The sequence below is a fragment of the Hemitrygon akajei genome, chromosome 8 (assembly GCF_048418815.1).
Source record: "Hemitrygon akajei chromosome 8, sHemAka1.3, whole genome shotgun sequence".
In the NCBI taxonomy this organism is placed as follows: Eukaryota; Metazoa; Chordata; class Chondrichthyes; order Myliobatiformes; family Dasyatidae; genus Hemitrygon; species Hemitrygon akajei.
This window is the reverse complement of record NC_133131.1, coordinates 85,491,337-85,514,995: the sequence shown is the minus strand read 5'-3', so window position 1 is coordinate 85,514,995 and position 23,659 is coordinate 85,491,337. Positions and strand designations below refer to the sequence as shown.

The following is a 23,659-nucleotide window of genomic DNA, read 5'->3' as shown; positions in this document are numbered from 1 at the left end:
TTTGAATGGGTACATGGGTGACAGTGAATGGGTGCAGATAGATGGGATTAGGAAGAAAATCAGACTGACATGGACTGGATATGCCAAAGGGCTTGTTTCCATGCTGTGTTCCTGTATAACTATAATTAAATTCCCTTATATCGACTCTAAAGTTCACTCTTTCATTGGCTGCATAATTATGATCAATTTATAATGTTCTCCCTGTAAGCATAATTAATCTGTATGCACCAAAACAAAAATATCTGAGGGGAAATACTGAGTGGTTAGAACCTTGAATGCTTCATTTTTAAACAGAAATCATGTGACAACTTGATTGGTCATAGTTGTGACAAAATAAAATGCTCAGTCAGTCCCATGTCAAAATCTGCCACATTCGTTTTCTCGGTCCTTCAGAGCTCAACCTTACTGCACCAAGGAATTGTGTTTTCCATGAAGGGGGAAGAGGGAGACACGGGGTACAAAAAAACCCATTACCTCCAAGTGAACTGAGCTTCATGTAAAACTTGTATTCTTCAGATAGTCCTGTATGTCAAGGAAGAGATGAAGAGAAACGATCTGCCAGAACAGGCAGTAATTGGTTTACTGTGGACCTGTGTAATGAATGCTGTTGAATGGAACAAGAAAGAGGAACTGGTCACAGAACAAGCTTTAAAACATCTCAAGGTATGGACATGAAAGCAAAATTTTGAGCAAATTTGGCTCCATGCTATTGTTTAAATTCTGGTTATTAAAATAGATATTGGAACATACAGTATCTGTTATCAAACCATTTGTTAATATGTAATAATGACTGGAAAATGGCCATTGTTTTGTCAATTTATGCTAATTAGAAATATCTAAATAGGTAAGTTTTGACTGATATATTTCTGCACAAAGCATTGTGACAGGAAACTGTTTTAGGAAAGTAAGTAAGCAAACACTTACAATTTTAATATAGTAAAATAAATGGATTCAAATTTTTAATAAGTGTACATTATCATTATGAATATGTACTTGCAGCTTTTTTTATTCAGAACATACATGAGAAAATCAAGTTTTACTTCAAATTATAGTAGAACTGAACTCAGAAATGTAATAATTTGAAATTTGTTGTGCAAGTAAATGATAGCTAAATTGGTTTTACTATTTTTCAGCAATATGCACCGCTCCTTGCAGTATTCAGTACCCAAGGTCAGTCAGAGTTGACCCTGCTCCAGAAGATTCAGGAGTATTGTTACGACAATATCCATTTTATGAAGGCGTTCCAGAAAATTGTTGTGCTATTTTACAAAGGTAAAGAAATTGGCAAATTTTCTTCAAAGGACAATATGCTACAGTTAATGTCTGCAGATTACATGAGATAATTTATCTGTTTTGAATGTTCACTCTCACCTTGCACAAGTTAAGCATGTGATTTTTGCATAAAAGATTTGGTTATATTTTAAGAGATCATGTTCAGGACACTGTCATTGAAGTGGAAGAAATGATAAAATAGAGGGAAATTAAATGTGATGGCAAATGACTGTAAAATACTGGGCTGTCACCAAATTTTCCATAGCATGACGGGCAATGTTCATGTATGATATTTTCCTACATGAATCACTTTATGTTCAGCGGAACTGTCTGATAAAGAATTACAGGAAAGGTGGCAAAATTGGAGAGTGTTGAACTTCCAGTGCAGAATTGGGAGCAGCTGACTTTCACATTCTTTACTTGGTGGATGAAGTAAACAAATAAGCAATGGGTTGTAGTAAATTTTGATTTTAATTTAAAAAAACATCTTTAACACTGTATTGTTCCTCCCTTGAATCCGTCATTGGCTGAAAAGCTATGATCAATTTATAATGGCCCTTGTAAGCAAAACCAATCAGTAAGTACCAATACAATAAATAGTGGAGAGGGAATTCTGAGTGAGTAGAAAGTTCCTTTATAAATAATTAACATATTTGTATACCAAATGGAAATTAAGTGTATTTTATGGAAATACTTATATTGCTTAATGCTGCAATAAATTCTACTTTAAGGATGATAATTATCTCAAGAATGCTTTCTGTTCAACCATTGACTTTGAATCAGAGACAAAATGACTGCTGTAAATTTTTGTTCAATGGGGAATCTACACTGAAGAAGCTCTAGGTTTTAGGATCGATTAATCTATCCAACTAATAGATTCATTGTATCTGTGGAGTTGGTGCAGGCTTGTGCGGAGCCAAAATAAGAAGAGAAAACCAACTTTTCTTTCTAAAAATAATTTGGCTCTTTGAGTCAGTTCATAACTACTCGTGCTGTAGCCTACATCCTGCCTACCCGGAGTAAAGAACAAAGGATAACAGCACTATCAAATCTTACTTGTTCTTACCCGTGCCTGGTCACTGAAGACTATTGTAAAAGAGCTACTCTCACTTCCTACACCTATGGCCCACTTACTCCGTTTCTTCACAACACTGCCTTGGCTTCCCACCCTTACACTGGCCATTCTACTTCACTTTCTTTTTCTTTTCCCTTGGTTCTTCTTTTTATTGGTTGTTGTAAATTAGCCAATTAATTATTAACTAACGATTTGCAGATGTGCCTTTTTTTTTAAAGATCCCTGTTAAATGAAACTCACCAGTAAGTCCTAAAACTTGCTTCTCTGGGGATTCATTTGGGGAGTGAGAAGCTGGAGGACTGAGCCTACTTGAAGGGAGGTGGGGTTTGTTCAGATGACAAGAAATGAAGAATGTAATGAATGGGAGGTCCTATTAGGTGATAGGAGTTGTATGAAAGAAGGCGAATGGCAGGTTTCTGGGAAACGGGGGAAAATAAAGCAATTAATTGAGGATTGTAGTTGCTTATTGTCCAGTGGTGAAGGCAGTAAATAAAAGAAGGAAGGAAGTGCTTAAGGTATTTTTGAATTTTGAGTGTGGACTTGTTTCAGATATCAATCTAATTAGATTAACTAAGGATTTGGGAAAAAGCATTAGGAGATATTGTGGGTGCAACACCTTTAAGAGATTGGACACCCTCAGTATTTTGTAAAGATACTAAGCAGTGTGCGAAAGCTTTCGGGTTAAAAGTTTTGGAGGAAGGAAAGTAACACCAAGGAACTATGATGGTTTTGGGGAGTAATCACAGGAGTATCTCTAGATGTATTCATGGACCAATTTAAAAATAAATTATAAATAAATTAAATTGTAAGTAAATGATTAAAAATAAAATAATAAGTTGGAGGAAATGATGATAAACATTTAAGTGTTTCATAGTAGAGTAAAAACTGGTAGTTTATTGGTGTTAATTAAGTTTAATGGAATCAGAGTTGCTGGTTAGAGCTAATTTAGGTTATATATGAGTTCTACTCTATGGTTTGAGTCTATGTGCTGCCCACTCAGATGTTTTCAACACCAGAAGTTTGGTCTTGTAGCTGCTGTGTGGAGAGGTGATGAGCGGTGTGGTAGATGTGGTGGAGAACATGATTTCGGCAATTGTGGAGAAAGCAGTCGGCCAAATTGTAGCAACCATGGAGGAGAACATAGCTCTGCTTTTGCAGGGTGTCCTGTATATAAGAAAATTGTGGAAGTGCAGCGTGTTCGGGTAGATATAGGTGTATCATATGCAGAGGCTCTTCAGAAAGTACAGAAGACTGTGTTAACAGGTTCTATTAATATCCGGAATACAGATGGATTAAAGAGAATGTGTAAAGTGCAGAATTTGTTGATTGTTGGTAAACTAAAGTTTGTCACTTACATAGCAAGTGCGGCAAATTGTGCAACACAAACCAAAAGAACAGAAAAAAATTAAAATATTGAAAGCTGCTGAAAAACATCTAGAGATGAAAAACTTAACTCTAGAAGTTATTAACGATGCCTTACAAGGAGTAAATAATGCTCAGACTTCAAATGAGGGCTTTTAATGATTTTTCTAATCTTACAATGAAATGCTAGTGGCCTATTGGGTAATGGTCAAGTGTTTAAGAAATTTATGGAAGATTTACTAACTAAACCTGATGTTACACGTATACAGGAAACCTGGTTCATATTTTGTCTAAGTTTTATGATAGAAGGTTGTGTTGACTTAAGATGTGTAATGGAGGGGACCGGCTACCTTTATCAAAAATGGAATAGCACATAAAGTTATGGAGGTTGGAGTTGTTTATGAGGCAATTGTGGTTGGGACTTGGTGAAAGAATAGTAAAGATAATTTTTTTTAAACTTTCACAAAGCTGATGATATATTGGAAAATGTGGGTGGAAATGGGAAAAATAAAGTCTTACGGTGTGATAATTTTAATGGTCAAAGTACTATGTGGGATTGTAGTGACACATGTGAAAGGGATGGTGATGGAAGACTTTATGGAAGAAAAGTGTTTGGTGTGCTTGAAAGATTGTAGGAATACAAAGATAAATATATTTAGTAATACTGTTTCTGCTATAGATCTTGAACTGGTATCTGAGGTTAGAGCAACTAGGAAGTGTAAAATGGTACAACAGTGGGGAGTGATCATTTCCCTATAACTTGTACAACGGGAAAGATTCCAATATCTTCAGATACAATTTTAAATAGGCAAATTTAATAAGACTGTACATAGCAGCTGTGTAGTGGGGAAAAAAAGCACAATGCCTCTTTCACTTCAGACAGCTTAAGAAGTTCGGTATGAGTCCCCAGATCCTCAGGACTTTCTACAGGCCACAATCGAGAGCACCTGACTGGCTGCATCACTGTCTGGAATGGGAACTGGACTCCCCTGAGTTACAGGGCACAGCAGAGAGTGGCGCAGACAGCCCAGCGCATCTATGGATGTGAACTTCCCTCTTTTCCAGACATTTACAGCAGCAGGTGTGTAAAAAGGGCCTGGAGGATCATCAGGGATTCCAGTAACCCCAACCACAAACGGTTTCAGCTGCTACTATCTAGAAAACAGTACTGCAGTATTGAGGCCAGGACCAACGTGCTCCAGGACAGCTTCTTGCACAACGCCATCAAATTCATCAGGACACATTGATCTGATTGTGTATCTGACTGTACATGTATTTATACAAAACAATTCCATATATAATTTTAGTGTTTGGGTAATAATTCCCCCACATTTGCTTGTACATTGCAACGGACACACAACATATTCTTACTCCCTCATGATTTAAGAAATAAATCTTAATCTTAAATTGTGGTGTGATTGATTTATGTGAAAGTTGATTTTCTGACATTTGGTTTTGGAGGATATCAAGTTCAGTATTAATGCTTTGTACTCAACTCAATAGCTAAGGAAGCAATTCCCAGATGCTTGGGTGATAATAAAAAGAAATACATTTCCTGGTGGATGGACGAATGGAAAAGGTGCTGTGAAAGTACAGAATAAAAGCTTTTTGGAAAGTTGGGTAGTGTTACTTGTGGAGAACGTGCTATTGGGAAAGAGGTAGGCAGGGGAAGTTTGGGGTGTGGTATGAAAAATGGGGGGAGTTAGAAAACTTGATGCGTTACCTGTTTTGTATGGTGGGGAGAAGGTTGCGGTTACTGACTCTGAAAAGACAGAACTATTAGCAAAATGATATATGTCTGTGTACGTAGTTCAGGCTGTTTAAGAAGAGAGGGTTTTTAGAGAAACTGTTTTGGCAAGCAATCCTCAGATTGCTGGGGGATAAAGAATGTCTTGGATGTTGAATTTACATTGTCTGAACTTAAAAGGGCTATTAATAGTGCTGGTCAGACGTCACCTGGGAAAGATACTTATTATAGTATGCTTATATGGTTATCAAATTGAAACTTGCGTAGGTTTTGGAACTTTTTAATACGATATGGGTTGAATGGTGATTTCCTTCTTCCTGGAAATTAGTGGTTGTTATCCCAACATTGAAACCCGGTAAGGATCAATCATATCCTTCCAGTTACAGACCTATTTCACTAGCTTCACATGTATGTAAGATGATGGAAAACTTTCTTATTTGTAAGATAATAGCAAGGTTTTCTAATTTGTGGAGAGCTTTGGAAAATCTGGATTTAGGAAAGGGAGAATGATTATAGAGTCGGTGTTAAAGTTTGGAATCTGATATTCGCAAGGCCCATGTCAATAAAGAATCAGTGGTCACAGTTCTCCGATGTTAGAGAATGCTTATGATATGATACGGATACAAGGGTTACTGCTTAAGTTTGAAAATATGAGAATGTTCAATTGCATTGAAGAGTTTTTATGTGTCAAGAAGACACAAATTCAGGTGGGAACAATATTTTCAGATAGAGAATGGGACTCCACAGGGGAATATGTGTAGCCCACTCCTTTTTTATGATTAATGATATTTTCATAACTGTTGAACTACCTGCACCAATTTCCAAATTTTATTATACTGATGATGGTGTAGTGTGGGAGAGAGGCAGGAATATAAATTATATAGTTAGGAAACGGCAGGCAGCTATTAATGAAGTAGAGGAATGGGGACATTGGTGGGAGTTTAAATTTTTTATTACAAAGACTCAAGTTATTTGGGTTTTTTTTCTAAAAGGAACATTTACACCCACAAGTGATCTCAAGTTATATGGTAACTCTCTTAAACAAGAGTCAGTGGTAGTTTTTAGGTATGTGGATGGACACAAGACTAACATGGAATGTGCATATGAATGAAATTCTAGAGAAGTATAAATTAAGTCCTTAAGTGTGCTCAGGTGCTTAGTTGGATGTGATTAGGCTGTGAGTAGGAGGTCACTTAACCAAATGTATATAACTTTAATCATATCTGTCTTTGATTATGGATATGTTGTTTATTGGCTGGCCTCACCAGTGGTCTTAAAGTTTCAAGCTCAAGCATTGAGATTATGTCCTAGTGCTATTAAATCATCACCAATATCAGCATAACTGGTAGAAATGAGTGAATTACCTTTATCTACACAGGTTGCAGTTAGCAATTGTTTATTGGGTTAACATCAACTGACATGAGGTTGGTCATCCAATATTGGCAACATTAGTAGATTGTTGGGAGCACTGCATTTGTAAGCTCTTCAGTTTTGGGTGGATGAGAAATGAATGGGCCCAAAATCTTTGGTTGTTTAATGTGGAGTATGGTCCCGGTGTACCCCTTTCTGTCTCTCCTCCATGGCTTTTCCCTCAGCCTGTGACTGATTTAAGCCTTCATGAAAAGGTCATGTTGAAGATTGTTTGTATAACAGTGGTGCAGGTAGTTGAGCAGTATATGCTTGGCCGATACTATAGTTTCTTACTTATCTATACAGATGGCTCAAAAGATCCATGATGGATTCTTTAGGTGCTCTTGGTTTTGTTTCAAAGTTTCAGGTGACTATTAAGAAAGGATTATCAGACAAAATATCAGTATTCACATCTGAGATGTTTGCTATTATTTTAGCCTTGGAATGGGCCAAGGAAATCCACCCTGAATATATGTACTTCTGTGCTCTGATTCATTCTCTTTTTTTGACATCTATTAAAACAAGTATTTCAAATTGTAGTTCAGATGTTCTTCTTGAGATCGGAACTCACCTGTTTAGATTTGTGTATACATTTCTTATGGGTCCCTGCCCATGTTGAGATTCAAGGAAATGAGGTGGCAGACTTTGTAGTCAAGCAGTCACTTAAAATTAAAGATATAAATGGAGTGGTGCCTTTGCATAAGGGTGGGGTAAAAGCCATAAGTATAAAGTCTATTCGGTCACAGTGGCAACAACTTTGGGATAAGGAAGAGATGGAATTTATAAATTCAGAAGATAGTGGGAACTCAGCTGGGCAAATGTATAAAATGAGAGAAGTTATACTTCCACGTTCACATATTGGACATACTAGGTTGAATAACTCCTTGTTCAGAATTAATATGTATGGTACTGGCATTTGTCAAGGAACAGTGCAGCATATATTTGAGTGCAGATCCTATGAGGAGCAAAGGAAACATTGGATTATTAAATCAAGATGTTTGGGATACACACTGTTTAACATGAAATGTTTGTTAGGATATCACTGCCGTCATAATGTATTCTTGTATTTGACTTTCTGAAAAGTGTTAAGAGTTTTTGATATTATTTGATTTTTGGTGGGGGGGGGGGTAAATTAAAGTGGATATACTTCCTGTCTGTTTACTCCACCTCAGTAGGTGGCGGTATTGGTCTGCCAACTGCATTAAACTTTACAAGAAGAAGAAGTGCCATGACCCACTTCTTTTAAACTTTTGCACCTCTGGCTCCTATTAAGTAAAACTTACCAGCAAGTCCTTAGACCTGCCTTAAACTCTCACATTTCTTGCTATCAACTCTCGGCTCCTGTTAAATGAAATTCATTCATTATTAACAAGATAGTGAAAGCAAGTTACATTGAGTGCCTCCTGCAACCTGACAAATGGCAAGAGATTTATAATAACAATGTCAATGAGATGTGGGAAGTATAGTAAAAAGATTCAATTCAAGGAGGAATAGATACCAAAAGGAAACACATTAAGCATGTCCGCTAGGAAGAGATTATTAGGTTGGTGTGGAATTCCATAGTTGTGGCTGAAGAAGTGTGATAGCATTTTGCTTTGTCATAACCCCTATATTTTCAAGTTTCTTTTTGAATAATTGACCTGTTAATTGTTTGAATTTCAGCCGATGTTCTGAGTGAAGAAGCCATTCTAAAATGGTATAAGGAAGCACATGTTGCAAAAGGGAAAAGCGTCTTTCTTGAGCAGATGAAGAAATTTGTCGAGTGGCTACAAAATGCTGAAGAAGGTAGTATTGTTCAAAACAATTGATTTTACTGTAATATATCTAGAATGTGAGTTCATAAACTTATTTTTCCCTATACCAGGTTACATACCCTTGACAAATATATATATTTTGGAATAAGTAGTGTGCATTTGTTTAACAAGTGAATTTCAAATTTTCCTCTGTTCAAGGACATACACATATCACTATTAATTTTTGTGAAACACAAAATTTATCTTGCTTCAGAAGCTTCACTTTACTGTTTCACAAGTTTCACTTACTGGCGCTGGACACTTAGTAACAGTCTCAATGGATTCTTGAGCTCGGGTGGAAGATGCAGAAAATCCTTGTTTCCTTACCAGATTAATCCTATCTCGATCGTCAGTGACAAAATTAAATGGCATACCACCACATTTTTTGGTGTGGAAAAGGTGTTGCATTTTGCATTATGATACGTTTGGTCAGGATTCATGTGATTTGAATAGAACTTTTTGAAAATTGGTGGTGGAGTCCAAGTAATTTTGTGTATAATGAAAACACGAGGAAATCTGCAGATGCTGGAAATTCAAGCAACACACACAAAGTGCTGGTGGAACGCAGCAGGCCAGGCAGCATCTATAGGGAGAAGCGCTGTCGACATTTCGGGCCGATACCCTTCATCAGGACTAACTGAAAGGAGAGATACTAAGAGATTTGAAAGTAGAAGGGAGAGGGGAAAATGTGAAATGATAGGAGAAGACCGAAGGGGATGGGGTGAAGCTGAGAGCCAGAAAGGTGATTGGCAAAAGGGATACAGAGCTGGAGAAGGGAAAGGATCATGGGATGAGAGGCCTAGGGAGAAAGAAAGGGGGAGGGGAGCACCAGAGGGAGATGGAGAACAGGCAGAGTGATGGGCAGAGAGAGAAAGAAAAAAAAGGAGGGGGGAAAAAACTAAATATATCAGGGATGGGGTATAATGAATATGCTTTGCACTTTTGCAAGCTGCTACACAATAAAATTGTTATACTTTTTCCTGACAATGGGTAAAGTGATGAAATGTTGCATTAGGTTTGAGAATTGATTCATTAAATCTAAAACTCTGTTCTTAATTCTGGGCAAAAAGTTGGCTCAGGTGGATTGAGAAATAGTAAGATGCCAATCATGTCATGGGCTGTTAAAAGATTTGAAGCTGTTTGCAAGGATGGCAAAAGGACTTGCAGTTGGGGCAGCTAACAGCCAAATATATATTTTATTCTTTTCTCCTTTTTTTTGTGAATAATCTACCAAAATGTTCTTCAAAACTCAAAGAGACATTCTGTAATCTTTAGCACTCCCAGAATGGGAACCACTAGCTTTGGGAATAAATCCCCATTGGAAAGATCATCTAACAATAACTGGCAAAGAAGGATGAGATTGTGTTAAATAAAAGGAGGCTTATAACATTGATTATAATCAAAGTAAATATGAAGCCAGGAAGGATGTTGAAATTTAACAAAGCATGATCAAGGGATTAATTAAAGGGGGAGGAAATAAAAATTGAGCATGAAGCAGCAGGAAGAATAAAAACATTTTGAATGTTGCAATTTATATGCAATATAATAAAGATTAGAAAAAATAAATGTTGGTTATTAACAGAGACAGGGCTATTACCAACATTATTCATTCCTTAACGCAGAAGACACAAAGAATCTAAAACCAGTGAGAAATCTTGGAAATCCAACAAAAAACTGTTAAATTGTTTTATTATTGTCATATGCACCAAGATGCAGAAGAAAACTTGTAGGCTCAGATTAAATTGGGGGATTGCTGGGCAGCACAGCTGAAAGGGCCAGAATGGCCTATTCCACATTGTATCTCAATAAATAAATAAGTTAATAAAATAAACTGTTACAATACTGAGAAAATGCAGTGTGTGTAGGCCTCTGTTAGTCTCGATAGACCATGGATTTGCACCTTGGAAAGTTTCCAGGGCAAGCCTGGGCGAGGCCCTCTCCACAGCACCGGTGTTGTCCAAGGGAAGGGCTTTAGGACCCATACAGCTTGGCACCGGTGTCATCGCAGAGCAATGTGTGGTTAAGTGCCTTGCTCAAGGACACAGATGCAAGCCTCAGCCAAGGCTCGAACTAGCGACCTTCAGATAACTAGACGAATGCCTTAACCACTTGGCCATGCACCAACACTAAAATACAGTGCAGGTGGACAGTAAGGTGCAAGGTCACAACGAGGTAGATTGTGAGCTCTGGAGTCCATTTTATTTTACTTGGGGAAATAATCTGTAATCTTAAAACAACGGGGTAGAAACTGTCCTCAGACCTGGTGTACATCCTTCCTGTACCTGATAGGAGAGAGTAGAAGACAGAATATAATCTTTGATTATGCTGCTTGCTTTACTGGGGCAATGAAAAGTATAGACAGAGTCCATAGAGATATCCCTGATGTACTTAGTTATGTCCCAGCTCTGTGCAGTTTCTTATAGTCATGGGTAGAGCAGTTGCAGTTGCCATAACCAAACTGTGATGCATCTGGATAGGATGTTTTCTGTGGTATATCAATAAACATTGGCAAGGGTCGAAGGAGACATGTAAAATTTCTTTAGCTTCCTGAGGATGTAGAGGCACGGGTGTCCATTAGCAAAAAGATAGCATCAAAGATCCAGTTTCCAGTTGCTTGCTCTATGCTTGGTGTCTTGCATATATAAGGGGTCACATCAGGAGCACTCAATGTAGTCGATGAGGTTGGAGGAGGAGCACGTGAATCTGAAAGGGTTGTTAAGGTTCCTGGATGGTGTTGAAGTAAGAGGTGTAGGAACAAGTGTCACATCTCTTAGAGTTACAGAAGAAAGTGAGGAGTTAGGTAGGGAGAGATGAGTGGATAAGGGTGTCACAGTCAGAGTGGTCCCTACAGAAGATGTATGGAGAAGTTGTGACTATGAGGTCCCAATGCAGCTTGTGGAAGTGTGAAGAATAATAATGCTGGATGTAGAGGCTATTTGGGGTGAAAGCTGAGGACAGAGAGAACTCTTATTTCTGTTCTGTTTGGGGGTCGGGTGAGTGGGGAATTGGAGGAAGTGAGAGAGGGCTCCATTAACCACAGCAGAAGGGAAGCAATGCTTCCTGAAAAAAAGGATCATTTTGCATCACATTTTGAAAGCGAGTGTGGTGGTGATGGAGAATGCAGAAGGAGTGGCATTCTTACAAAAGACAGGGTAAGTGTAGTTGAGGGGGCCATGGAAATCAGTAGGTTTGTGGTAAATGTCATTGGATAGTTTTTCTCATGAAATGGATACAGAAATATCCAGAAAAAGGCTAGCAATTTCTCACAGGCATTAATGCAGTTGTTGATGGAGAAGGAGTTTGGGAGTGGTTCTGGAGAAGCTTTGGAGTAGTCACGGTTCATGTTACCAATGAATAAACAGGTGTATGCAACACCTTTGAATCGTAGAAAGTGAAAGGAGTGAAAAGAGATGATAACAGCTTTTTGACAAATAAATGAGAGCATTAATGGAGGGGATCTGTTTGGATCTTTGAAAAATAAAAAGAAATGGAAAACTTCCAGATCGGGCTAGAGGTGTGGATCTGATACCTATAGTGAAGATGAGGCAATGGGGTCAGGGAATGAGATTGTCAATATACTGAAGAACGTGTCCTGGATGTAGGTAGGAAGGGACTGGTCGAAGAGAAACGGTATAGAGTTCAGGTGTGAGGAGACTATGTTTGTGGGATAAGGGCAGACAGAAACAGAGGGCCTACCAGGACAGTCCTTTTTGTGGATCTTGTATAAGAGGCAGTGCTCCAGTCCCTCATTTCCCACTTCTAGCTGTTTGCGGCTATGGAAGAGAGCTCTCCTGATGTGATAAGATCTGTGACAGTACAGAAGATAATAGTGTTTCTTAGTGGGCTCATAGTCCGGGATTCGCTATGAGTAGGTGCCTGGGAGCTGTTGTCTGGCCTCTGCAAGTCCATCGGACTACAACGGTACTGTCCTTGTCTGTAGGTTGGTGACTAATTTAGGATTGATATGAAATGAGTGGAGAGCTGAGCATTCAGATGGGATGAGATTGGAATGTGTGAGGGGAGAGGAGAAGTCAAGGTAATTAAAATCACAGTGGCAATTGGAAATTTAAAAAAGTCAGAGGAGGGTAAAAGGACAGAATGGGACTGTCCAAGCCATATATGTCAAACTCAAGGCCCGCGGGCCAAATCCGGCCCGCGGTGGAATTATCTTTGGCCCGCGAGATAATATCTAATTACTATTAAAGCTGGCCCCAGTAATCGAAGTGCCTATGGCGTATGATATGGCTAATGCTGAGTTTATTCAGGTACCAGGTTTTCAGGGTTTTTAGTGTTTATTCGGCAGTCTTCTTCATAAGAAACGGAATTTGTAAAGTGAAACACTTTGTAGTTATAGCAGAGACTGAGACACATGAGAGCAGGCTGAAAAAACAGAGGCAACGAAAGCTGCGTTCGCACACGTCCGACTGATCCGGCCCGCATGAAGCTGCATTTTGCTTAATCCGGCCCGTGACCTAAAATGAGTTCTGACACCCCTGGTCCAAGGGAAAGGAGAGTATTGGAGGGACAAGTAGAGTTCATCTTCAGGAGTTGAGGTCCACTTGACAAAGAAATAGGCACAGAGGCCGAGGCAGTGGAAGAAGAGCTTCTATGAAAGCTCTGAAGTGAAGCCCTCAACTCAGGGTGCAAGCGTAGGTGTCTAAAGGAGCAGATTCAACTGTAGCCATTAAAAGAGTGGGTAAGGTATCTGAAAGGAAAAAATTGGCTTGGCTATATGGGAGGGATGAATGTGTGAGAGCGGTTGGATTGCTCTTGCAGAGCCAACACAGATTTAACACTTCCATGCAGTAGACATACTCTAATATAGGTGTTTATATTTTCAAAGAGTTAGTAATAAATTCAAAGAATTTAGAGCTGATGGGATTAAGCATAATCTACTAAGGGTCGGGGATTTGTTAATAGATAGAGAAGGTAAATTAAGAATAGAAAGGAAATTTTTGGGTTAGCAAGTTGGCTGAATCAGCTCAGCTCTGTGTTATCTTTAACAGTGATTTGGATTGTATTATATCAAAGTACCTTGACAATATAAAAATGGGTGAGAAAGTAAGTGGAGAGAAGAATATCAACAAAGAATTCAGATAGAGAAGAACATGATAGGTGGGGCATATTGTTAACAGATATGAAATAATCTACTTGAGTAGGGCAAATACAGGAGCAGTGTATATTTTTTAAACTGAAGGAAGATAATTGAAGGGTTTCTGGGCATCCTGCACAATCACAAGAGGTTACATGCAGTTGCATCACAATCAAACACACGGCGTAGAGAGTGTAACAGTGTGAAACTACTGGGTGCCTGTTGCAAATGTGAACACAGGCAGGCAGTACTGTAGGTCAGGACCCAACGCTGGTCTCCCCATTTCTTCACCGTGCTGCAATATATACTAGTGCTTTTGTAATAAAGGGCAGGGGTTTAAAAGTCCAGCTGTAGTTACCAATTAGACTGCTAAGACCACATCAGATGAACATTTTTAATTGTATGTAAACACATCTTAAGTATAGAAACTTAACTAGATATATCGGAAAGAGGAAGATAGAGTAAATTTGTGAATTAGTGCCTCATTGATAAGATTTTCTAGGGACAGTAGGATCCAGATAAATGTTTCTTCCATGTAGTGAAAATATTGGCACAGTGAAGATTTGATGTGATTACTAAAATTCTTAGCTGAAGTCAAAGGTTTATTTTAAGTTACTGCAGCCTGTTCGTGTCAGGTAATTAGCTGCTGCCATTGTATGCTGCTGAGGCGTAACAATCTGAAAAAAAAATTTGCTTGTAAACTGTTACTAACCTTGAAGAATAAGGATATCCTAATTAAAATGTGAGATGTGTTTTGATAATTATGAGAGTCGGTTGTCGTTTGCATGGATAAATGTCAGGAGTTGGGAAGCCATTCTTTTGCTGAAACAGGAACAATTTAAGCCATATTCCACTTATACTCTGAAACAGTTCATGGTTCAGCAGTAATTGCGGGAAGAACAAATAAATTAATCTTTCAAGCTTGGAGCTATCACCAAAAGTGATGGACACTAGAATGGATGGCACTGAGAAGGGAACAGAAAAAAACGGAAATGTGCACAAACACAGACCACAAACAGATAAAGGAAGCCAGGGTAAGACAGAAGCAGGAAGCCCTGCCAGGGATGATGGTAGAGGCAGATACATTAGGAACATTTAAACAACTCTTACATGGGCACATGGATGAAAGAAAAATGGAGGACTATGTAGGAGAGCAGGGTTAGAGTAGTTTAAAAGGTTAGCACACATTATGGGCTGAAGAGCCTGTACTGTGCTGTACTGTTCTGTTTCCTGTGTTCATTAAGTAAAATAACAGCCTGGAATAATCATATTTAAATTAAAACACATTTCAGTTTTCTGTGGTTAATATCCTGCTTTATTATAATGATTTTCTGCCATTATATATCAGAACTTATAAACTATTCTTGATCCATTCTTCATTCCAAATACTTAAGTTCAAATAATATGATAATTTGTTCCATTCATGTTTCTTAGTACTCTGTATTGTTTTACTTATTGTTTTAGCATAAAAATATGATTGCCACGTTGTTTACCGATGTTTAATGTAAGATGTGATAAAGTGGCATCAGTACTGGACTTTGAGGCAAGTGCTCCCGACTTCAAATCCAGCGAGTTTCATGCATGCTCTCCAACCATGCTGGGATGAGTGTCGAGCTAGCAATTGGGCCTCTTTTTTTTTTAAAAAAAGCAGTTAAATGCTAAGGAAACAGTAAAAATGCCACCTGATGTGCCACAGGATGCAAAAAGGGACAACAACAACCATATATAAGATGTGAGCTGTCTGAAAATTAAGTAATGGCATAGAAAGATCCCAAGTACATTTCAGTATTAGATTATCAATGTAATGTTAACTAATATTATTGAAAATTTATCCTTGAAGGATTTGCATAAACTAGTCCATTTTGTTGCTCTATATCTAGAAATAATCTTACTGGGACATAAAAAATATATAAAAGTGAAGAGAAACTGCAAGATCTTCAGTTGTCTATCGCAGTACATGCAAAATTCATCTACTTAATATTATTAAATAGGCAAGAATTGCTGCTGACTTCTTGGGAATATATTTCTTTAAAATGTGATGAAAGTCTGTTAAATACATTTTAAATAGTAATAAATTACCATTATAATTCCAGAGAGAAGGAAAACTACAAAAAGTACTGATCTACTGGAAATAACTGAATATATGCATTGTTTCACCTTTCCACTGTTAGCACTTCTAAACATTAACAGTGGAAATAGAATTTTAAAACACACTAATCAGATCATCAAAAGTGTTTTTTAAAAAAAGATTGTGACTTTTTTTTCCAGAATCTGAATCAGGAGAAGGTGAAGATGATTAACTAGAACTCGACCGACTATTTTGTGTAGCTTGCAGGGGTCTGTCCCCTCACCTGTATGATTGCAATAGAAGAGATTGTGCTTCCAAATCAAATGGAAACCTTGAGGTAGCTTTGTTTTGTGTAGAGGATAGGCTTATATCTGATGTGGAAAACCGAATCATAAGGCATGACTTGTTTCTTGGGTCTGTACCCTTCGGGTGCTGTGCTATAACTGAGTAAAGCTATTTAAAACGGAGCCATGTAGCCAAAAGTAAAGTAACAATGGACTCCTTTTATTAGCAACTTTTTCAATTATATTGCATATCTATTGTAACCATAGTTTTGTCAATCTTTGTAGCCTAATAAAAATTTTGTGTATATGTAATTTGACACTGGAGATTTTTTGAATAAATGTTTTTGTATTTTAAAAATCATGAATCAGGACACCCTTCGCTTTCTAATATGGGTTTCTTTCATTTACAAGTACTAATTAGAAAGGAATTTATTTCAACAAAACAATCAACCAATGATGGGAAACATTAAATTAACATTCTCTCAAGATATCAAATATTAAGACTGCAGTTCCTTGGAAAAGCAGACACATTGAATGGGACATAATGCTCAGCAATTCTCTGCTTCATAATTGAGCTTTATCTGTAGTCTAATTATCTGGTACATGCTGGGCATTAAGTGCTGGTTAAGCAAATATGCTGCTAATCTAATGTTTGCTTAGGTACACTGTTGGCACTAACACTGCAATAACCCAGGTGCTCCCTGCCTGTCACCCTGGATTGTGCTCCCTCTGGTTACTAAAGCATGTCAGTTTGTGACATGACATTGAACTGTGCTTTATTGTTTAAGTCACCTCTATCAATTCATAAAATTGGATCCCAGTTCAAGTATAAAAGTGCAAAGTAATTTTATTTTCGAAGTATTTGTACTGTATGTCACCCTCAGATTCATTTTCTTGCAGGCATAAAAGAATAATAACCATAATATAATCAATGAAAGACCACATCAAATTGGGTGTTCAACCATTGTGCAAATGACAACAAACTGTCCAAATGCAAAAAGAAGAAAATAATAATAAATAAATAAGCAATAAGAGAACATGAGATGGAGAGTCCATGAAAGTGAGTCCATAGGTTGTGGGAACATCTCAATGATGGGGGTGAGTGACGTTGCCACCTTTGGTTCAAGAGCCTGATGGCTGAGGGGTAATAATGGTTCCTGAACCTGATGGTGTGAGTCCTGAGGCTGCTTTACCACCACCTTGCTGGCAGCACCAAGACGAGTATATGTCCTCAGTGGGTGGGGGGGGGGGGGGGGTGTCCCTTACGATGAATGCTGCTTCCCTGCAACAATGCTTCCATCATTCCCACAATCCTGATTGAGAATTTACAGAGCCTGGGCCTCTGGACCTCCCTCCGCAATTGAATCCTTGACTTCCTAACCTGAAGACCACAATCTGTGTGGATTGGTGATAATATCTCCTCCTCGCTGATGATCAACACTGGTGCACCTCAGGGGTGTGTGCTTAGCACACTGCTCTACTCTCTGTGTACACATGACTGTGTGGCTAAGCACATCTCAAATACCATCTATAAATTTGCTGATGATACAACCATTGTTGGTAGAATCTCAGGTGGTGACGAGAGGGCATAGAGGAGTGAGATGTGCCACCTAGTGGAGTGGTGTCACAGCAACAACCTGGCACTGAACGTCAGCAAGATGAAAGAGCTGATTGCGGACTTCAGGAAGGGTAAGACTAAGGAACACATACCAATCCTCTTTTATTTTTGTGTGTGCCATACTCTGCCAGAGCCTTGGTGACCACGTTCCTCCACGTCCTTCTCACACCGCAGTTTTTTTTTATGAGGCCGAGTTGCGTGCTTGTCCTCAATCCAGCACAGATGGAAAGCGTGTCCGGGAGCAGCCCAAATGGATTCGAACTCGGGAACCTTCGCTCCAGAGTCCGGCGCTGATGTCACTGCGCCACCAGCCTGGACCAATCCTCATAGAGGGATCAGAAGTGGAGAGAGTGAGCAGCTTCAAGTTCCTGGTTGTCAAGATCTCTTGAGGACCTAACCTGGTCCCAACATATCAATGCAGTTATAAAGAAGGCAAGACAGCGACTATACTTCATTAGGAGTTTGGAGAGATTTGGTATGCACCGTGGAGAGCATTCTGACTGGCTGCATCACTGTCTAGTATGGGGGGGGTGTCTACTGCACAGGACTGAAAGAAGCTGCAGATGGTTGTAAATTTAGTCGGCTCACTTTTACCATCAAGGTGTGGAGGAACCATTACAAACTTCCACAGTCTCTGATGACTGTGGTGTCAGTCTCTGATGACTGTGGTGTCAGTCTCTGATGACTCCGTGGTGTCGGTCTCTGATGACTCTTTGGTGTCGGTCTCTGATGACTCCGTGATGTCGGTCTCTGATGACTCCGTGATGTCGGTCTCTGATGACTCCGTGGTGTCGGTCTCTGATGACTCTGTGATGTCGGTCTCTGATGGGTCTGTGGTGTCGGTCTCTGATGTCTCCGTGGTGTCGGTCTCTGATGACTCCGTGGTGTCGGTCTCTGATAACTGTGGTGTCGGTCTCTGATGGGTCTGTGATGTCGGTCTCTGATGACTCTGTGATGTCGGTCTCTGATGACTCTGTGGTGTCGGTCTCTGATGACTCTGTGATGTCGGTCTCTGATGACTCTGTGGTGTCGGTCTCTGATGACTCTGTGGTGTCGGTCTTTGATGACTCTGTGATGTCGGTCTCTGATGACTCTGTGATGTCGGTCTCTGATGACTCCGTGGTGTCGGTCTCTGATGACTGTGGTGTCGGTCTCTGATGACTCCGTGGTGTCGGTCTCTGATGACTCTTTGGTGTCGGTCTCTGATGACTCTTTGGTGTCGGTATCTGTTGACTCTGTGATGTCAGTCCCTGATGACTGTGATGTCAGTATCTGTTGACTCTGTGATGTCAGTCTCTGTTGACTCTGTGATGTCAGTCTCTGATGACTGATGTCAGTCGCTGATGGCTCTGTGATGTCAGTCTCTGTTGACTCTGTGATGTCGGTCTCTGATGGCTCTGTGATGTCAGTCTCTGTTGACTCTGTGATGTCAGTATCTGTTGACTCTGTGATGTCGGTCTCTGATGGCTCTGTGATGTCAGTATCTGTTGACTCTGTGATGTCAGTCCCTGATGACTGTGATGTCAGTCTCTGTTGACTCTGTGATGTCAGTATCTGTTGACTCTGTGATGTCAGTCTCTGTTGACTCTGTGATGTCAGTCTCTGATGACTGTGATGTCAGTCTCTGTTGACTCTGTGATGTCAGTCTATGATGACTCTGTGATGTCAGTCGCTGATGGCTCTGTGATGTCAGTCTCTGATGGCTCTGTGATGTCAGTCTCTGAGGCTGACATGCAAGCAGCCTCAGGAGGGCGAACCCATAAAAAGCATCCGGCTCAGATAGGATACCAGGCCAAGTACTAAAGACCAACTGTGGAGAGTTCACTGGGATCGTTGACCTCTTGCTTCGGTGGTCTGAGGTATCCATCTGCTTCAAACAGACTTTACTTATACTTGTGCCCAAGAAGAGTGTGGCAACCTGCCTCGATAACTATCATTCATTAGCACTTACAGCTACAGTGATGCAGTGTTTTGAGAGATTGGTGATGAAATTTATCAACCCCTGCCTGAGAAGTGACTTGGATCCACTCCAATTTGCTTACCGGAGCAACAGGTCCACAGCAGATGCTGTCCCTTGGCACTTCACTCAACACTGGAAAATCTGGACTTCAAAAATGCATACATCAGGAGCCCTTTATTGACTACAGCTTAACATTCAATACTATCATCCCTCCAAAATTAATCAACAAGCTTCAAGACCTTGGCCTCAATACATCTTTGTACAGTTGGATCCTCTATTTCCTTACTTGCAGATCCCAGTCAGTTCAAATTGGCAACATCTCTACAAATTCCATCAGAGACTGGAAGTTTGTAATGGTTCCTCCTTGTCTTGATGGTAAAAGTGAGCATAGGAGGCATTGAGCTTATCTGGAAGCAAAGCCCTGTTGTCCCCAGTGTCGCTTTATTTAAATTTATAAGAGGAGATAATGTTTAAGTCCTGCCACACATTTCCAGTGTCCTTTGTTGATTCAAGTTTAGTCTGGAACTGCCACTTCACTTGTGAGATGGCTTTTCGGAGATCAAACCTGGACTTCTTGTAACTTTCTTGGTAGCCAGACCTGAATGCCTCTGATCTGGCCTTCAGCAGATTGCAGATCTCATGGTTCATTCAGGGCTTCTGGTTGGGGAAAGACACTGAAAGATTTTGTGGGGACACACTCGTCTACAACTGTTTTAGTAAAATCTGTGACAACCATTGTGTACATATTCAGATCTACAGATGAGTCCTTGAACAGGGCCCGTATACTGACACAGAGCAATCCCATAGCCACTCCTCTGCTTCCCACGACCACCTCTTTGTTGTCCTAATCTCTGGAGCTTTGCTCTTTAGTCTCTGCCTGTGTGCAGGTAGGAGAAGGACAGAAAAGTGATCAGATTTACCGAAATGCAGTCTAGGCATGGAACGGTAGGCATTCCCTATTCTAGTATAGCAGTGGTCTAGTGTGTTGGGACCTCTGGTGCTACAAGCTGATGGTAATTGGGCAGGCGGTTCTTCAGACATGCCTGGATGAAGGCCCTGAATATAATGTGAAATGAGTCAGGGCAGAGATGGCATCATGCAGTATCTCAGGCGATTAGTTATAATCAGCCGCTGGTGGGACATAAATTGAAGTGAAGATAATGGAGGAGAACTCCCTAGGTAAATAGAACAGATGGCATTTGATCATTAGGTGTTCAAGGTCGGGGGAACACGAGTTTGACAAAACCGCCACAGAAGAGCATCACCAAGAGTTTATCATCAAACACACCCCTCGACTATTTGTCTTTTCTGAATCAGCAATTCAGTCCATCCTGTGATTCAAGAAGCCTTTGGGTCTGATTGTCCTGTCTGGCATGCTGGGATCAAGCCACGTCTTAGTGAAACACTAACCCTAGGCCCGCCAAGTTCTTCATATGATTGTGAAATCTGTAGATGATTGATCATTAAGTTGATTTAAAAATACATTGCTTAAAGGAAAAATGCATGATGCAGATTGCAGTGAGAGTAATTCAAAAGAGGTATATTTAGAAGTATCGCACATAGTCCAGAGAACATTGCCTTGCTTCATCTTGTAAGAGATTCGTATAGCAGTGCAAGCAACATTTCATAGAAGAGAAACCATGCAGAAGAGTTCTCAATGAGTTTACTGTAGCAGATGACCCATGACAGTACAGCACCTGAGGAACAGCCCTCTCACCACTGCTATGGGAGCTGATTATTCAAAGACGGAGAGTTAAAAGAGAGGAGGAAGCATGTTCTCTCCAAGCCCCCATCTCTCTGACCAAGACCTTGAGATTTTATCAGATGGAGGGAAGGTGCTTAATGCCTGTCAACTGTCAGAAGAGGGTGGAAGAGATGGCATTAAAGTTGACTGCTACAGACATTTCTTGTTTCTTTGTCAGTTGGAGATGCTGTGACTTGACAAGATACATTAAGATGACAGCTGAAATGTGCTGCTATAAGCTGCAAAGTTCAGATATTTTAAATTGCATACAAGCCACAGTTGGAACCAGCCAGCCTCATGCCAATACACTTACAGCTGTGAAATTGAGACATAAATCTATAATACTCCAAAAGGTATCAATTTTCCATTGTGCAGTACCGAAAAAGCCAGTGCTCCATAAAAAGTTACAGGCAAATCAATCAAACTAGAGAATAAAATCAAGTAAAAAGGAGAAAGTGAAACATTTGGAGAAGCAAAGAAGTATGAAGAAGAAAGGATTATTTAAAAATGGATCCAAGAAAATATAGGTATTAGAGATGCAATTACTCTATGCAATAGAAGAGCATTCTTGAGATTGAAGGGCTTGATATTGTTTTGGTCTCTAGAGAATTAATAGTAATAATAAAAGTAGTAATAAAAGATGGGAAAGATGTGAGTAACTAGATAGAAGAAAGGAAGGTCAGTAGAACTGAACATATTGAATATAGATGTGGTATCAAAGGATTGGCGTATTACTGACACAGATCTTCAGTCCAAAAAGCAATAAATTGTGGAATTCAGCCTAAATAAACAATGCTTACATTTCTTCAAGCCTTGAAATTGAATTCAACACAGTTTCTCAGATTGGCAGAAAAAAATTAAAATCAAACCCTCACAATAAACAAGTCATATTTACAGTCAAAATATAACCATATAGCAATTACAGCACGGAAAGAGGCCATCTCGGCCCTTCTAGCCCATTCCAAACGCTTACTCTCACCCAGTCCCACCGACCTGCACTCAGCCCATAACCCTCCATTCCTTTCCTGTCCATATACCTATCCAATTTTTTTTTAAATGACAAAATCAAACCTGCCTCTACCACTTCTACTGGAAGCTCGTTCCACACAGCTACCACTCTCTGAATAAAGAAGTTCCCTCTTGTGTTACCCCTAAACTTTTGCCCCTTAACTCTCAACTCATGTCCTCTTGTTTGAATCTCCCCTACTCTCAGTGGAAAAAGCCTATCCACGTCAACTCGATCTATCCCCCTCATTGTTTTAAATACCTCTATCAATTCCCCCCTCAACCTTCTACGGTCCAAAGAATAAAGACCTAATTTGTTCAACCTTTCCCTGTAACTTAGGTGCTGAAACCCAGGTAACATTCAAGTAAATTTCCTCTGTACTCTCTCTATTTTGTTGACATTTTTGCTATAATGCGGTGACCAGAACTGTACACAATACTCCAAATCTGGCCTCACCAATGCCTTGTACAATTTTAACATTACATCCCAACTCCTATACTCAATGCTCTGATTTATAAAGGCCAGCATACCAAAAGCTTTCTTCACCACCCTATCCACATAAGATTCCACCTTCAGGGAACTATGCACCATTATTTCTAGATCACTGTGTTCTATTGTATTCCTCAATGCCCTACCATTTAAATATTATTCCAAGATGGCGGTGTGACGCAGCTTGCAGCGGCCACTCGAGCTGATTATCCGTTATTTGTGAAGTGGGGTGCCGTGCGCAATCATAATCGATTGAAAACGGATGTGGGAGCACGGAGGAACATCGGGAAATCTCCAGGAAGACCTTCTTCGTTGCTGCTGCTGCTGTGAGGTCCGGGACTCTGCTGGGAAGAACAGGCCCCCAGTCCTCAGGGTCACGTTGCCGTTGGCAGGCCATCTTAATACGCTCGGCAGAGGATGGTGCTCGGCAAAGCTGTGCCGGAGGGGATGGTCGTCGGCTCGGAGGTTCGACGGACTTGGAGTCCGCTGTGGTCAGGTCACTTTTGGTGTGTGCTGCGTCTGCGAGGCTGGTTTCGACGGAGCTTTCATTGTGTGCTGTGTCTGTGAGGCTGAGTCGGGCGGCGCCGTGGAAGTCCATAGCGGGAGTATTCCCTTCTGCCGCCGGCGTGGGATGGCGAGTCTGTCGGGACCCTGGGGACTTGTGGAAACTGTGGTAATTTCTTTTGAACTTATAGTCCTTTAACATCTTTGGACTATTTTTACTGTGCCCATGGTCTGT

The 23,659-nt window shown here is 40.0% G+C and overlaps 1 protein-coding gene across 3 annotated transcripts in view; it reads left to right on the top strand.

The window, feature by feature from the left end:
- Nucleotides 1-16,468, top strand: part of bzw2 (basic leucine zipper and W2 domains 2) — a 91,540-nt gene extending 75,072 nt beyond the window's left edge. For all 3 annotated transcript variants that reach the window (XM_073054117.1, XM_073054115.1, XM_073054116.1), the window contains exons 9-12: nt 517-663; nt 1,134-1,272; nt 8,529-8,651; nt 16,020-16,468. In XM_073054117.1, coding sequence (XP_072910218.1) covers nt 517-663; nt 1,134-1,272; nt 8,529-8,651; nt 16,020-16,051 — 441 coding nt within the window. In that variant the 3' untranslated portion in view covers nt 16,052-16,468. The remainder of the gene's footprint in view (nt 1-516; nt 664-1,133; nt 1,273-8,528; nt 8,652-16,019) is intronic.
- The last annotated feature ends 7,191 nt before the right edge of the window (nt 16,469-23,659 follow it).